This window comes from Gopherus evgoodei, chromosome 16, assembly GCF_007399415.2.
Source record: "Gopherus evgoodei ecotype Sinaloan lineage chromosome 16, rGopEvg1_v1.p, whole genome shotgun sequence".
In the NCBI taxonomy this organism is placed as follows: Eukaryota; Metazoa; Chordata; order Testudines; family Testudinidae; genus Gopherus; species Gopherus evgoodei.
In genome coordinates this window covers 22,314,770-22,331,044 of record NC_044337.1, presented here as the reverse complement: position 1 = coordinate 22,331,044, position 16,275 = coordinate 22,314,770, and the positions used below count along the sequence as shown (strand labels likewise).

The 16,275-nt window shown below is 40.6% G+C and overlaps 1 protein-coding gene across 7 annotated transcripts in view; it reads left to right on the top strand.

Annotated features, from left to right (window-relative positions):
- TTLL11 (tubulin tyrosine ligase like 11) overlaps positions 1-16,275 on the top strand; it is a 216,625-nt gene that overhangs the window by 113,755 nt on the left and 86,595 nt on the right. For all 7 annotated transcript variants that reach the window (XR_003996740.1, XM_030535334.1, XM_030535335.1 and 4 more), the window contains exons 2-5: positions 1,770-1,866; positions 3,896-4,029; positions 13,270-13,845; positions 15,882-15,977. Coding sequence is in view for 6 of the 7 variants with exons in the window: in XM_030535332.1 (XP_030391192.1) it covers positions 1,770-1,866; positions 3,896-4,029; positions 13,270-13,845; positions 15,882-15,977 (903 nt within the window). In the remaining variant the exon portion in view is untranslated. The remainder of the gene's footprint in view (positions 1-1,769; positions 1,867-3,895; positions 4,030-13,269; positions 13,846-15,881; positions 15,978-16,275) is intronic.

Sequence of the window (16,275 nt, the reverse complement as noted above, 5' to 3'; positions counted from 1 at the left end):
GGGTCACAAAGCTGTTGTGTGTGGGGGGTGGGGAGTGGAGTCTGCAGGATTGCCATCCTCACTCTGTGCTGCCTTCAAAGCCCAACTGCTGCCACGGAGCTTCCTGCGGCGAGGGGAGGTACCTAGAGGTGGGTCTGATTTCCCCCACTGAGAACAGCTGTGCAGGGGAAGAGTAAATCCCATCCCTCCCCATCCCGGGGACTAGCAGCTGGAGCCCAGGGAACAGTAGAGCCCCCAGATGGGGTGCCCTCAGCCTTGCCCCTTCTTCTCCCCTCCAATAGCTAGATTTCATGGGGGAGGGGACGTATTTCACGATCCATGATACGTTTTTCGCACCTATGAATTTGGTAGAGCCCTAAATATAAATTATAGTTGGCAGCTGGTTGATACCGAAAAGTATAGTACATCTGCTTCACTTTGTATTTTAGAAATATATGTTGTTTATTAAAATCTGGCAACAGGGCCGGCCTTAGGGAAAATGGCACCCTGGGCAAACTTGTATTTTGGCATCCTTGGCCCCTGTGGGCATGGTGCCCCTCCATTCTTCCTGGCCTCCATGGGATCCCCAGGCTCTCCATCCCCCTTTTGCTCCTAACCCCTGCACTGTGCTCCCTTTGCCCCAATCCCTGCATCCTTTCCTGTGCCCCAACCCCTGCACTCCCTCCTACACCCCTAATTTCTGCACTGTGCCCCCTTCACCCCTAACCCCTGCACCTCCCTCCTGTGCCCCTAGCTCCTGAACCCCGCTCCTGCACCCATGTGGGGAAACTGACCTGGATGCATGGAGCAGCGGACATTGCTGCTCCTTGAGCATTGCTCCTCCATGCACTCTAGAGAGCTGTGCGGGGGAGCGGGGAGCGCGGAGAGATGTCAGGGCTTCCTGCGTATGGGCAGGGCAGGAGAGCAGCAGTTTCTGATGCTCACCTCACAGCCCAGGTTGTAAAAGTGACACTCCTTGCTCCCCCTTAACAGCCTTCTAAGGGGCATGGAGGAATGTTGCAGGAGGCACTGTTCCCCAACCCCATGCTCCAATGCTAGGAGGAAGCAGGGAGAAATCTGCACACACACACACACACTCACTCACTCACTCTCTCTCTCTCTCTCTGTCTCTCTCTCTCTCTCTGTCTGACTCTATACTGGCAGCATGCCCCCTTGACCATGGCTCCCCTGTGTGGTCGCCCTGGTGGCCCACCCCTAAGGCCAACCATGCTGGTATAGTTTGATTTTTTCCCCCTTGTTTCCAATGAGGAGTTTTAAAACAATGTAAAGCTACTGTATTTAAATTTAAATATCCTGTTCTGAGCACTCAGTTTTAAGTTTGAGCCTGAGCTCAAGCATATGATTCAGTTTGGTTGAAAAGCTGCAGTCAACATTTGGAAAAAGTAATACATTAAGTACTGCAAATTTAAATTATTATTAATTTGTGTGTGTCCAGAGTTAACTTAGTAAATTAAATTTGAATAGTAATTATTTACAAAAAAGTAGTGGCAAAGAAGCCACATCTTTCTCTTGTATTTATTGAGAGAGAGAAAGTTGAATATTTTTTTTAAATAGTTTTTACTTCACACACTAGCAAAGGACCCAACTTTGATATCTTACAATAAGCTCTTCCCATTGAAGTTGGGCATTAGATATGAAGCGTGGACTTTACTGATGTCCAGAATGCTGTTCTCCGAAGGGCTTATATTTTTATTTGAACTTCTACAAAGGTAAGAAACTTGTAGATATAGCCAATCTCTTTCAAAATCTGTATTATATCTTTTTTCCAGTTTCCATTTGGTCGGCGCTTGCCCTGTGATATCTATTGGCATGGGGTATCATTTCATGATAATGACATATTCTCAGGTCAAGTCAACAAGTTTCCAGGTAATTAATCTTGTGCTTGAAGTTAAAGAAATGCTTTTACACTGTTCTTCATGCTGTCTGAATATTCACCCACCTTGTTGGTAATATGCTGGGCAGTTACCACTTGTAACAGTCTGCAAACTATGAAAGGTTTAATCTTATTTTGATCAAAAGTCTGATGTTCTCATCCTGATGCAAGTAAATGCCCGATTATCTGTTTCACCATCAAGGAGAGTTTTTGTTTGCTGCTTGCATAGTGGTGATTACAGTTGCAATAACAAAGCCTTAAACAAATGGTGCCATTTTTTGTTACCTTGGATCTTCCTTGGACCTTTCGTCTAGATTGTATTCAGTCTTTTGCACTCTCCTATTGATAGCTTTCTGCAGTTATGAAATATGTAAATTCTCAGACACGATCACGATAATTGGTAGAAGTCTTTCACAGTACAGAAGATTTGGATCCTGAGGTTTTGATAAAGTAAAAGGGATGCTAAAATTAACCAGTAGTTAAGTAAAGTGAAAGGACCTTTTGGATGCTTCTGAAAGCCTTCATTAATCAGAAGATAAATATGAAATGAAACCAGGCTTTGTGGCTGCTTATATTGGGAGTGGACCCCAAATGCCCAGATAAAAATCTGTCAGATCAAATCATGGTCCCATTGAAATGAATGGCAAATTTCCTGTTGTGTTCATCAGTAGATGATTTGATTCACAGTGTCCCATATTCCTCATTTGTGAGTAGTTATCTATAGTGAAAAAAGATGTTCAAATTGGATCCCGCTAACTCCTGTTATTGGGCATGTTTTATGAATCAACAGTTAGAGATTTAGTTAAGACATGGTCTGAATACCAGAATGATTAACTCAAATTCTTTATGGATTGAGAGTATAACAGGACACTAAGGATGTTTGATGAGTGGAGCAATACATATATAGAACATTAATTCAGAGAAATCTGATCTTTAGATTGTAATTAAATTAAAATAATTAAAACAATTCTTGTGTGTCTTGTAACATCAGTAAAAATGCTCCTCCTTAGAGGATTTGTTTCTACTAAAAAAAATCTATTGAGCTCTGGCTTGTTTCTAGGAAAATCTCAAAGCACAGTTCCTTAAATAGATTTTTTAATATTGAAGAGTTCATGTCAACTCTCATCTTATTATGACTATTCTACTTTTTTAAGATCCCTTATTTCTCATTCAATTCCAGTATAGATCGCACTGAATAAGAACTAAAAGCTTAGGTATTGACTTATCTAAGCCCTTCACTTCAGATATATTGCTGCTGTTAGTATGCTGTGTGAGTAAGAAACCCCATATATAGAACTTTTTGCTCCACTTACTGACTTTTGTCTGCTCAAGACAAAAATATAGACAAAAGTGGACAATGCACCTACATTGGTAATGCTCTATAATTTTCTGGTGGTTTTAAATTTCATGCCATGTGTATGATATTTGCCCGAGTTGTACCCTGCCTCCCATGTGGTGAGCAAGAAGGATGCAGAGCTGACAAAAACAGGTTAGCGAGATCCTGAAGTCCCTTCACAATGCATTTTTAACTCCCAGGAATGTAAATGGGGCCTGATCCCATGATCTGCTAAGCATCTCCTGTGAGGTATTCAACATTTCCACCTCCCATTTACTTCCATGACATTTGAAGGCTCTTGGCAGAATTGGGCCATTGAAAGACTAGATCTAACCGTTGTTTTATATGAAAAGAGAGACTCTTCTCTTTGACATACTGTAGTTGTTTAAATAAGGGTAAATAGTTTAGGAAGGTAAGGTTCTAATTGTCTGAAGCAATTGATGTCTCCTGTTTCTTCTCTGCAACATGGGCAAAATAAGGTAAAAATTCCAGTCTGGCACAAAGAGTCAGTTAATGTTTGGACAAAAATTCTTCTTCCTTGATTCCCAGTTATATTTGGGCAACTACCTTCAAGCTTTCCCACATAGGGTAAGTAACAACACACAGGCTTACTTTATTTTGCTGCACAGAGCAAGCCTAAGTGAATAATCTTGAACACTTCCAAACACTTCTTTTATTTTCTCCAGGCATGACAGAAATGGTGCGTAAAATTACCCTGAGTCGGGCAGTGCGAACAATGCAGGATCTATTTCCTGAAGAATACAACTTCTATCCCCATTCATGGATTCTGCCAGAAGAGTTTCCCCTCTTTGTTGCTGAGGTAGGTCAATTTTCTCCATATTCTCTGAATAATGCTGCCAGTAAGATACTTGTGACCATGTCATTCTTCACTTACTTTACTTTCATATTGGTTAGACTATTTAAAACTACATTTGTATTCCACGGAATCTATATATTCTTTTCAGTTTGCCTCAGACATCGTTTAATTGAGCTACTCTTACTTGTTATGCTCTGGAATTAATATCAAAACAACTGTGCCACCTCACCACCACCAAAAAGGGTATTTGAATGTTAAACACAGCAGAAGTTTAAACTCCTTTCCCCAGCATATTTTACTGAGCTTAGAAAGAGTGAGTAGCAGGATGTTCTGAGACTGGACTCTGTGGAATGTGACATCTCACCGATGTCATTTTCAATGAAGTCTTTTTAGTATATCCTGTGTGTTTTATGTGAATTCTTCCAAGCTGTGTCTCCTGATGTGTTCAGTGTTTATACATACTCGCATATTCCTCTGTGTTTAACTGGTGTTTGAATGGTTTGTTTAAATGTTCAAAATTGTAATGAAACTGTTTAGTTTTCATGAAACCCAGAAAGAATTATTTTGCTTTTGTGTGAGGATGTATTGTTCTGTTGCTGCTAGTATTTAAAAACATTGTATGTTTTTAATTTTAACCCTGTCTGACTCACCCAGTGTATTCTTGTATTCTGTAGTATCCTCTGCTGGAAAAGTGAGCAGAAAAAGGTATAAATTTCATTAGATCTCTACACGCTCTGTCACTTTTTAATATGACACTTTTATCAGCGGTTAAGTTAAATTCATGATCATCTTCTAATGTGTACTCTTCCAGTGTGCTGGGTCATCTTTCTGACACTTGACTAATGACAGTAAAAATGAGCAAGAATCTTATCGTATCCTCGATGTCGATATCAAACAGATTTGTAAAAGGAGGTCTAAATTGCAATCAGATTAGGTATTGCAGGCATTTGAGTGAAGACAATTTGGGAGGAAACTTTCCAAGTAGTACACTGGGTTGTAACTGATTTCTGTGAGAGTCATGCTGACTCCTAGTTATTATGCACTGATTATTTGGGCAGTGCTGCAGATGCATCATACTGTAGAGCAATTTATAAGGACTATACCTTTAAGCTGTCAGCAGGTGGCACTGCAGATAAACAAATATTGCTCCATGTGTAAGCGCTCATGAATGTGAAGATGATTTTTGGTTTCCATTCCAAGAAGAGCAGATGTCCAATAAAACATTGCTTGGAGTTTCCCTTGCATGTGTTCTTCCATCTGTGTTTGAGAAAAATATCATTTTTGTTATCAAACAATATAGTTTATGCTGTAAGAGTTTTGTTCTACTTAACAAAATGTTTGCAATGTAAAAAATGAATAAAACTCTGTATCATAAACCATAAATGATTGGGATGAGCGTGGAGAACACGTCACTTGTAGATTGGTGAGGCTGTTCCCAGCAAGAACTCTCCAAATTTTTGCTTTTTCCATTGTTTGAATTGTGGGAATTTAGTGCTGGTGAGGAGCTGTTGGATTGGCAGCCCTTGGAGATTGAAGTCTTCTGTTTATCCAGACAGGTACTATACAGACTGGGCAACGTCTGCACAACTTTCCCCACATTGTTCTCCCACTGTGCATTAGCACTGATGTGGCAAGATGACCTCCAAGTGTGAGAGGATATTCAGTGTTATCTATGTTTGTGGCCTGTGATGTGAGAGAGAGACACCAAATAGCTATAAGATTTGTCTGTATTTGAACAGGCAACCTAAAATTGCTGCATCATTAACATTTCCCTGAGCTCTGAGATCTCCCTGCTTCCTTCTGCTGTGCCTCCACAGCTTGCCAAATTAAAATTGTCTGTTATATATTTTAACATTCTTCCTGTGGACAAAACTCTGTGGTCATATTGTGCATGTGTATAAATAACTGGACCACTCAAGTGCTGTCCTTTTTTTCCCATTTCCGTCCTCCCCCGACCCTACTCCCAGTCAGAGAATACTGCCACCACTTCAGTAACATCTTCCCTGATTTAAAAAATAAAAATTGGTAAGAACTGCCATACTGACCATTTGGTGCATTTTTTTTATCATATCAGACATAAGAGATGGAAGAAAATTTGAAATCCAGCTTGTTTAGCAGATCTGGAAATATCTCTAGGGTATTTAGTCATAACAGTTTGTCCTGTTAAATCAAATGAAGAATTCTTAGACTTATCTTGGTGTTTCCTTATTGAGAATCTAAGTGTCAAATAGAATTGGAAGCTAGTGGGCAAATATCATTGTGGTAGCTTATTGCATGCCAAAAAGACCTCTTTTGTGTTCTAGATCTCCTCAGCTCTTCTGTAAAAACATATGAACTTTGCTTGAAGTCCAAATTGGATGTCATCATCTCCTCTGCTGTACTGTCCATTCCCCTTGGGTTTGTCTAAGTGGGGAAGATAAGGCATGTCTGAAGATATTAAAATTGTGTTAGTCAAAAACACAACTTTGCACAAAATGTATTATATGGTCATGGTCAGTCTTAGGCCCCTTCCATCTTCCCGGTGTTGACCATGACCAGCTAACATGTTTCAAAATACAACATGCCTTAAGTGCAAAGTTGTGTTTAAAATTGTGAGTTAACTCATTTTCCAGCGTGACTTATTTTTCCAGTCTATACTTTCTTTGAACAATCATGGTTTGTATTTGGAGGCTTCTGCTGGTTATAAAGAAGACTTTCAAGAGTTGCCTTCAAGACCAAGAATTCTTCTATTTCCTTGAGGCCAGTCAATCTCCTAGAAGGTAGATTGATCCATTCCCAGATCCTCCTCCTCTCTACGCCTTGTTGATTGGTGTACTTAAGATATGATGGACTGGAAGGCTTAAGGAAAGCAGTGAATAGTTTCCAGGATAGGAACAGGGTTTTTGCCTCAACTGGAAATGCCTTCCTGCTTTATTACTGGTCTTGAAATAGAAATAACTGTCTGCGAAAGTTGAAAAATGATGCCTTCTCCGGTGGAAATGGATGGATTGTGGAAGGAGCTCAGTAAAGGGAGGCTGATCTTCATTAATAACACAAATAGGGACTTTGAATTAGCAACTTTGCTGTAACTAATAATTTTAGTCTTGGGTTCTGAATTGCCTTTGATGGTCTACCCTGACTGTGTATATAGGATTCCTTTCTCATTCTTGCATTTTGCATTCTCTCCCTGATATTTTCTGTAACCAGCTTTGTCTTAAATGTAACAAATAAACCAACGCTGCCATTTTTTTTAATGAGGCTGAGTGTGCTGCATCTCTCTTCAGCCAGCATGGATTGAAGTGTGATTCACTGATGTTTTTGTCTAGACAGACTTTGCTCACTTTTTCTTTGGTCAGAGAAATGAGTAACTATCATGTCTGATGTTGGAGCATTCAGAATGGAAGCTCCTTGCTTGAGCCCTTTGAAGATAGCAGGTTTGGAGCCCCTGATGTATTAGTGCTGTTACAAAACATTTTCCTCTGTCTAAAGGAAACAAGTGTTTTGTTCTGAATTTGAATAGCAGTTGAAATAACAGTTTAAAATACTGTATTGTACAAGCAGGTTGCCGCTGTATCCTCAAAATAGTGGTTCCCAAAAAGCACTTTCCTCTTCAACAGAGAGCCTGTGCAGCAGAGCAGAAAAAGCCTGAGGCAGGAGCAGCAGAAATGGGGAATGGAGACAGACAGATTGTCTCTGTCTCTGTCCTTCTAATGGAACGTGTGTGTGTGTGTGTGTGTGTGTGTGAGAGAGAGAGAGAGAGAGAGAGAGAGAGAGAAATCATAGCAGGGAGTTTAATGTATAAGCCTGACCAAATACCCCTTTTGTGACATTTACTTTCTAATAGTGAATACAAAACTGGAATATTCTTTTGGAAAGCTCTATTCTGTAGTTAAACATAATTGAGAAGACAGTTATTCTCTTGTGGATAAAACCATTAGAGGCTTTCCTTATTCTCCCATCCCAGCTAGTCCCATTGATCTTATTGGATTTGGCCATATTTAGAAAACATGGGAAAATATCTGATGTTTATTGCCTCCCTATCCCTCGAAATGACCACCTATTCTGATAAAGGACCTTCCATTCCATTCAGATTAATTGACCCTGAGAAAATCCCTAGTTTAAATAATTAGAATTGAATTCACACAATAGTGAGAAGGAAGAGTGGTGTGGTTCCCAATAAAGTAAATGGGTCTTATGAAAAAACTTCTGCACTATCCCCTGAAAATCTGAGGGTTGGTATAAGAGAACTAAGTAGTGTGGATGGATTAGCTAATGATGCCACTAGAAATGGACAGTCACTCCTGAAATTCCATGACTTTCCTAATGGTAGCCAGCCTTCTGCTGTGTCACAGCTTTTCCTTCCTCCTGCACTATCAGGATGGGTTGTGGAAATCGATCGACTTTGCTGGTGCCTCGGGATACCAACTAACAAAGAAAAATTAATCTCAGAGCAGTGCCAGAGAGAAGGCAGGCTACTGCTGTGAACACATGTAAAACAGCACCAGCCACTTCCTGCGTAGTGCTAGATTAGTTTAGTATGGCAATTTAATTCTGCCTCTTTCATTTTCTTTTTTTTTTGTTTTTTGTTTTTATTTGGTGATGTATGAATTCAAGAAAAGAACAGAGTGTACTAAGACTGTTCCTGATATTCAAGAAACTAGCCTAGCTTCCACCTGCTTTGAAGAGAGAAGATGGTTTTTAAAAAGTCTCTTGAAGACATGAACCACTGGATCTCCTGTGTCGTAGACAATGTGGCCTGCTGCAATACATCCTGCATTTACCTTGGCTACCCCTGGTTGTTTGGGGCTCCTTTGCCTGCATTGTTCTGAATTTCATGGTCTCCTACCTATCATTCTCTTTCCATGGGGACATGGATTTTGTAGGGGGTGGTGGTGGTGGTTGTTTTTTAACTGGAAAACACAGAATGTGCTTTAACACTTTTAAAATTTAAAATATTTATGAATGTAAGGCTCATGAGAGTGGCTGGAAGTCCAGCCCTGTGGACTATAGCACTATCAGCAAATCATATGTGGCACTGACAGAAGCAGGGCAAGCTTTCTCACATTGGCCCTGCCACTGAACCTCAACCCTAAACTGCAGGAACCACCTTTTAAAGGGTGAGAGAGTAGTTCAGTCTCACTCAATCCTTGGCGTTTCTGTGGAGACTGTCAACAAGGTTGCCAGTTAAAGCCAGCTTCTAGTAGTTTTATACCATTCTTGAGATGTACAGTAAGGAACCAACCATTAAATGCATTTACAATCCCAAACAATCGTGATAGGACCAGCCATTGGGCATCATTGACATTGAAGGGATTTGAACTGTTTACGTACATGCGAAAGAGTTTGATTTATCCTCGGCCTGCTCATGAATTCTGAAGCATGTCAACTTCGCTAACTTAAAAATATGTCTCTGCTCTTTCCTTTCCTTATGACATGTTGTAAAACATGCTATATTTTTGAACGCTTCTTCTTTTAGATTGCTCTGAAGCTTGCCTGCCCCTCTATCACAATTTTTATTGTCTTTCTTGAGACCTGGCAGTCTCTGTCGTTTGATTTTATTGCTCTGTATGGCGAAAATAAAACTTGGGTAGTAGGAATTATTGATGCACCATGAGGGATCTATATATCCAGCTGATATTGTCAGATCCTTCCAGTGACCTAGTTACAACTTTTCTGGTTTTGCCCTCTTAAATAAAAAGTTGAAGTTTGAGGTTTTATTTTTTCTTCGGAATGTAATAATGTAGGCAATTTGTGATGTCATGATTATTCTATGGGAAAAATAACTTAATTACATTATTTTTGAAAGAACTGACAGAAGAGGTACAGTTTAGGTAGGAGCAGATCTCAAGCTCAGCAGTTAGTTATAAGTATTCTGTTAAATTCTGATCTGTTGCATCCAACTGGGAATATTGTTAGCCTCCAAACACTACTTACTAAATGAATGTATCAACTAACGTGGTGTTCAAAGGCCAACTAACCCTATTAAAAATAACTCTCTATTTGGTCCTGCCAGCATACCACAATCTCTTCTAAGAGGGATCATCTGATTTTCTTACAGATGATCACTGGTTCTTTAGGAAAGAAAAACTGGCCAGGATGTTTTTTTTGCTTCTGGCTGGACCTCATGCTGACATGTAAAAAGACATTTATTGATGCTGGTCCAGGAAGTTATTAGTTACCATAGCAGTCTGTGTTTACCATCTTCTGTTATTACCAGCAGCATTGTTAGCGCAACCAAAGTTAAAAGCCTGCTGATATTGATGTGTGGAAATTACAGAGGACCAGGCAAAAACTCCAAATCTATATGACTTCAAACTTTGGGGGCATTTGAGTCCAGAGCTGAACTTTCTAACTCCCATTAGCTGTCATTACTGCTGTTCTACACTTGTTTGTAAATGGAAGCTTTCTGCTGCATAACTGACCTTCTCTTTCTACCAGCTTCATTCATGCTTTTGAGCTTTATAGGTCACCTCTGGAGTTTGGTAGGAGTTTGGGGCTCTGACAAGACCACCAATACTGCACAGCTAATGGTAGCAGAGAGGGGGTATCACGGTGTGACTGGACTTTTTAAAGGGAATGGGGCCTTAGCCCACTTGTGACAAGATCAGCTCAGCTCCTTGGGTAGCTAATAATAAATGAAGAGGCCAGGGCTGAGAATATAAGGGAGGAATAGACAGACTTCCTGGAGCGGTCCCTGGCGAAAGGCTCCCACTTGAGGCACTAATATTCCAGGTAGGAGGGCTGGGAGTGGCAGTGTGCCAGAAGCCTGGGGAACTCTGCAGCTAACTGAAGAAGAGTAGCTGTAGGTGAGTGCTGCAAGGAATAAAGGGACAGTTTGAACTGAATCCAGTGCAGAGAAGCAGGACTGGGGGGCTCCTGCATCGAGGAGAGAGAACTATGGGACCTGTGGAACAAGTGGCCAGCTGGATGAAGCTGACATGAAGTAGTAATGTGTGTCTCAGGTAATTACACTGATCCCTCTCCAGGAGGGGAATGTTTTAGAATGCTGCGGACTGGGTGAGTTATTGAGAAGTCTCATGAGAGAGGGAAACCGAGGCAGAGTGCTGTAGCACCACGGCAGCCATGGGAGGGCTTCTGGGAGATGGCTGACCATGTTACATAGGGATTTGGTGTTAATCATGCCCTATATTCACCCCCAAGGATCTAGGATACAGACTGTATTACAGAGTTAAAAATTTCCCTGGCATGATGGCTTGCATTATGCATCATGGAGGCCTAGGTATCAGTCAGACAAGTGTCAGAAGTAATCAAGACTCATGTTACATGCCTACTCTGTACTGTAAGTAGAAAGGACATTGCTACACTGGGAGGAATTTGCAAAGTGGCCTCCAGTCTACCAGCAGTGCTCTTATGCCATGTCTACATAGGATTCCTCTGGAAGTCAATGTGCATAAATTAAAGCATGTTAACCCCATGTGGATGGTCTCATTCAGGAGCAAAGTGGCCTTCATTTGCTGTAATTTTTAATCCTCCTTGGATGAGAGCATCCACATGGGGAGTGGGCGTGGCAGGGCAGTTAATGCACTTTATGTGCATTCTCATGTTACACTTTGATTCAGTTTAATTTTCCTGAGTGTCCTCGTGTTGACATGGCCTTAGTAAGCACTACAAAGTCAATTTTCTTTTATCAACAGAGACATCTTTTGTAGGAAGGTGCTGTGAGCCGTGGTACCGAAATGAATTAAATGTGTGTGCTTTATAAGGTCCTATTTTCCTAGCCTTCCCTCTCTACTTCTGAGACTAGCTGCTTTCCATTTGTATGCACATTAGGGGGTGTGATAGGGTAGAATGGAGTATTTCTTACCCAGTAATTTCTCTTCTAGTAAGGGCATCTCACTTCACCTACCCCAGTCCAACCCACACTGATTATCAAGTCAATGGCCAATATGCATTTCTGCAAACAAAATGTGCTGGAATATACATTATCACCCAATAACAATAAAAAACACTTCACTCGATTCTTGAGAAATCCGTAGTATGAAAATACAGATTAAAAGGATTTATCTAGGCACATAGTTATCTGTAAAACAACTGACACTTATTTAGTGTGGTGGTTTCCCTAAACAGACTTTTCACATTTAAATCTTTAATGTTTTTGTTTCAAATAACTAATTGTTGTCCACTAGGGGGCAATACACTTCATGCAAAACTAATTTAATAGAGGCGAGCTAACACAGGCAAATTGAAAATCTCAGAAGTGTGCTAAGTTGGAAAGGATACCAAGCTAGGCATGTCATGCATTTCAAATTCAACCAAAGGTTTAGCTACAATATTAAATATAATCAAACTCTGTGGGCTAACTTTCCTCACTTTCTTATTTCATACTGTGTGTCTAGACAGATTGTAATCCACTAGGAACAGATTTCCCTAATGTGATGTAAAACCAGTTCTAGAAGTTGCTGTGATCATGGTGGAAAGAATTTTTTTGCTCCTTTTGATCAGAAAATTAGTACTTGAGCTCAAGGCCTGAATATACCAATGGTGTGATTTACAGGAAATATTCAGTTACAAACTGAATAGCAGTGGCCACTAGAGGCATGTATAGAGTATGCTATTCAACGGGAGGAAATATTTTTGTTGTGGTACATTGTATTGTTAGTGTGCCCTAGCTTCTCGAACACAGCCTCTCTCTTTGGTGAAAACCACTCATTGATGGAAAATGAACATTTTCTCATTTCTTGACAGATCTGGTTCCAACAAAGTTGCGCTTTCCACACATCTAATGGGGTGTGTATGTCTGGAGGGGTGCTGATTTCAAGGCTCAAGAGTTTGTGTGCAGTAATCCCATGGATTTGTCATACAACAGACAAGATTTAGTCCTGCTGGACTGGGGAGGAAGGGGGGATATGGCTGAAAGGCTCTGGAAGTGGGGGAAAGCTCCAGGAGTTCCTTGATGATGGTCTTTTCCCCACTGCCTTCTCCCTGCTGGAGCTTCTCTTCACCATAATGAAAGGCTCCAGCAGCTGGAGCCGGTCACTGTGCTTGTATCTACATGTGTAGTGGTTGTGCTTTACACATCTCCATAAGTGTAGACAGAGCCTTACTGGGAAGATGCAAGCACCACTATGTATTTTCCACTCTTACTTGCATGGTGTTTACTTCTGCAATGCTGTGTCTTTTACTTGTACATGGAACTTTTTTCACATGTTGTCGTAGCATTAAAGCTTTTTCTTCAGAAATAAGCAAGGTATTTTCCCTGTATTCATGTCCTTCTTTGATCTAATAATCCTTCTTTTCTTCTAGGTTCGCATGATGAAAGAGAGCGATCCACCCTGGAAGCCCACTTTCATTGTGAAACCTGATGGCGGGTGTCAAGGGGATGGAATCTACCTCATTAAAGACCCCAGCGACATTAGAATGGCAGGAAATCTACAGAGCCGGCCAGCTGTAGTCCAGGAGTATATCAGCAAACCGCTGCTGATTGACAAACTGAAATTTGATATTCGTCTATATGTCTTACTGAAATCCTTAGAACCATTAGAGATTTATATAGCCAAAGATGGACTCTCTAGATTTTGTACAGAGCCGTATCAAGAACCCACCCTGAAAAACTTGCACCAGGTATTTATGCACTTAACCAACTATTCACTGAATATTCATAGCGGGAACTTCATCCATTCTGACAATGTGAACACTGGCAGCAAAAGGACTTTTTCAAGCGTTCTTTACAGACTGTCTTCCAAAGGGGTTGACATCAAGAAACTGTGGTCAGATATAATTTCATTGGTGATTAAGACTGTTATTGCACTGACTCCAGAGCTGAAAGTTTATTACCAATCTGATATACCAGCTGGAAAACCTGGGCCAACTTGCTTCCAGGTAGGTCAGGAATTTTTATGTAAGGGGTGCACTCCCATGAAATATAACCTCATCATTGCTATAGCCCTTCCTGTAACAATATTGGAGTGAAGGGTTTTTTTTATGCATATATTAAGCTTGTATGTTTAATTCACTTCCCAAAAAATTCTCTTATTCTTTTTGTTGATCGCAAGTGGGAATAGTAGTTGAAAACTGGGCAATGTCCTGTGCAAGTTCACAATTTATAATCTCTTCACCACATTTTTTGGCTTGCAGACCCTCATCAGTGTCACTGAAGCCACCTTACCACCACCCTTAAACACATCCTCATAGTTTCTGTGGGTTTTTAGTCACATTCAGACACTCCCCTTTGAAGCTTCCAGATGGCAATGTTGAAAACTCCAAATCATCATAATCATAGACGCTCAGATAGTGATGAGTGTAGTATAAATAGCGTGATGAAGGTCGCCACTGGCAGTACATAAGGGAAATGCTGAGCACTTAGCACATTTCCAAATCCCCTATCGTCCCTCTCATTCCTTTTTACTTCTGCCTTCCAAATGTTGGTATCTGAATGGCCATCTGTATTCTCCACATAAAAGACCAGTTCAGATTATTGCCACTTTGATAAGTTAGGTGGTCTGTCACATTGTGGTTTCTAACTGGCCCAGTCAGTTTAAATGGTTTATATGTACTACGAACCAACTCACTAAACCAGGAAAAATCTCTTCCATCCGTGTGGTATTTTTGCTGGGGTTTTTTTTGTAAGAGAGGACAGGAAGAAAAATGAGTCATGAAATGTCCAGCATCACAAATGACCTTTGCAGAACTGTAGTTCAGGCAGGTCTCACCAGAAAACCATGACAGGCTAGAATTATATTAACAAACTCTATCATTAAAGTGGAGATGACCACTGAAGCAGCAATTTACCAATTAGTGTCCAAATCCACAATAAAATGCTCTACTGATAACTACACCTCAGACATTTTTTATTTCCCTCCCCACACAAAGAGCCTCTAAGTAGGGGAAAATCTGTATTCTGGCCACACACAGCAGCTAGATGAGGCCACAGTAAATTGGTTTCCACTGCAGGAGAGGGGTGGGTTTTCGCCTACCCTAATGGTCTCTGTAGTGTGCTAGAAGCCTCAGGAAGGGAGAAGTCCATGCTGCAGTGCACTGTACAAACCACCAGATCGGCTGAGAAAAAAACTATCCTGGCAAAAGAGGTTTTGTGAAATCAGACTTTGTTTTTTGTGAGGAATGGCAGGTTGAGTGTAGAGCTAAGATACTGGAATGAATTGGAGAAATTGGAGGCAAGGATGGTCACTTTATTCTTTAATCAAGATCTGCAAAAATCTCACAATTGCCTTAACTGGCTGAAGGCAAATAGGTAGTGTCTTCAGCAGGACTTCGCAAAGGCTGAGCAGACACTGTGTTTGATATGCTACAGAGAAGACTCAGAGGGCTCAGCAAGGAAAGCTGACCACACCAAGGAAATCCTGGTAGAACTCAAGGCTCCATTGCACTAAATGCCATACAAACACATAGGAAGAGACAGTCCCTGTCCCAAAGAGTTTACAGTCTAAACAGACAAGGCAGATAAAGTGCAGGAGAAAGGAAATATTAGCTTTGTTGTATAGGTGGGGAAGTGAGACGTAAAGAACTTAAGTGATTTGCCTAAAGCCATGCAGGATGGCTGTGGCAGAACTAAGAACTTAACCCAGATCTCCAGAATCCCACTCAAATGCCTTAACCATTCCCCTTCTTATTAGAGCATGATGGCATAGCAGCCTGTTCATGAAGGAAGAGGTTTAAAAGATGATTATTAAAATGTTCTGTGGGAATGGAATTTTGCATGTCCCTACTCTGGGGAAGTGCTTTCCCAACGATGGGGGGAAAACAAAGAATTTAGATAATCATGTTGATCTCTCCAGTTCCGTAGGTAGGTTGGGAGAGAGGTTCCTTTACTTAGGTGGATAACTTGTCTACATAATATGTGCAATTCTCTAAAAGAAATCGCAGTGAGTGAAAGTAATGTTGTGTTGCATTATGCACAGATTTTAGGATTTGACATTCTCCTAATGAAAAATTTGGAGCCTGTGTTACTTGAAGTAAATGCAAACCCCAGCATGAGAATAGAACATGAGCAAGAGGTAAGATCTTCCAGCCTGACATGATATTAGAATGTAATTGTTTGGGGGTTGGTTTTTTTGGTCTTTTTACATTTTTTAAAGATGGAAGCTGTCGGCTAATATAAAACCTGTAATGCTTTTTGTAATATTTGGCTTTGAAATCATTGCTAATCTGATACCCTTGAAACATGACTTATTGGAATTGTGAAAGCTCTACATCATCTTGTTAGAAATGCTCTTGTTCAACATCCTGGCAGTTGAGTTAATTATATTTGGGTGAATATTAACCATTTTTCACATTTCTGTATATAAATGATAA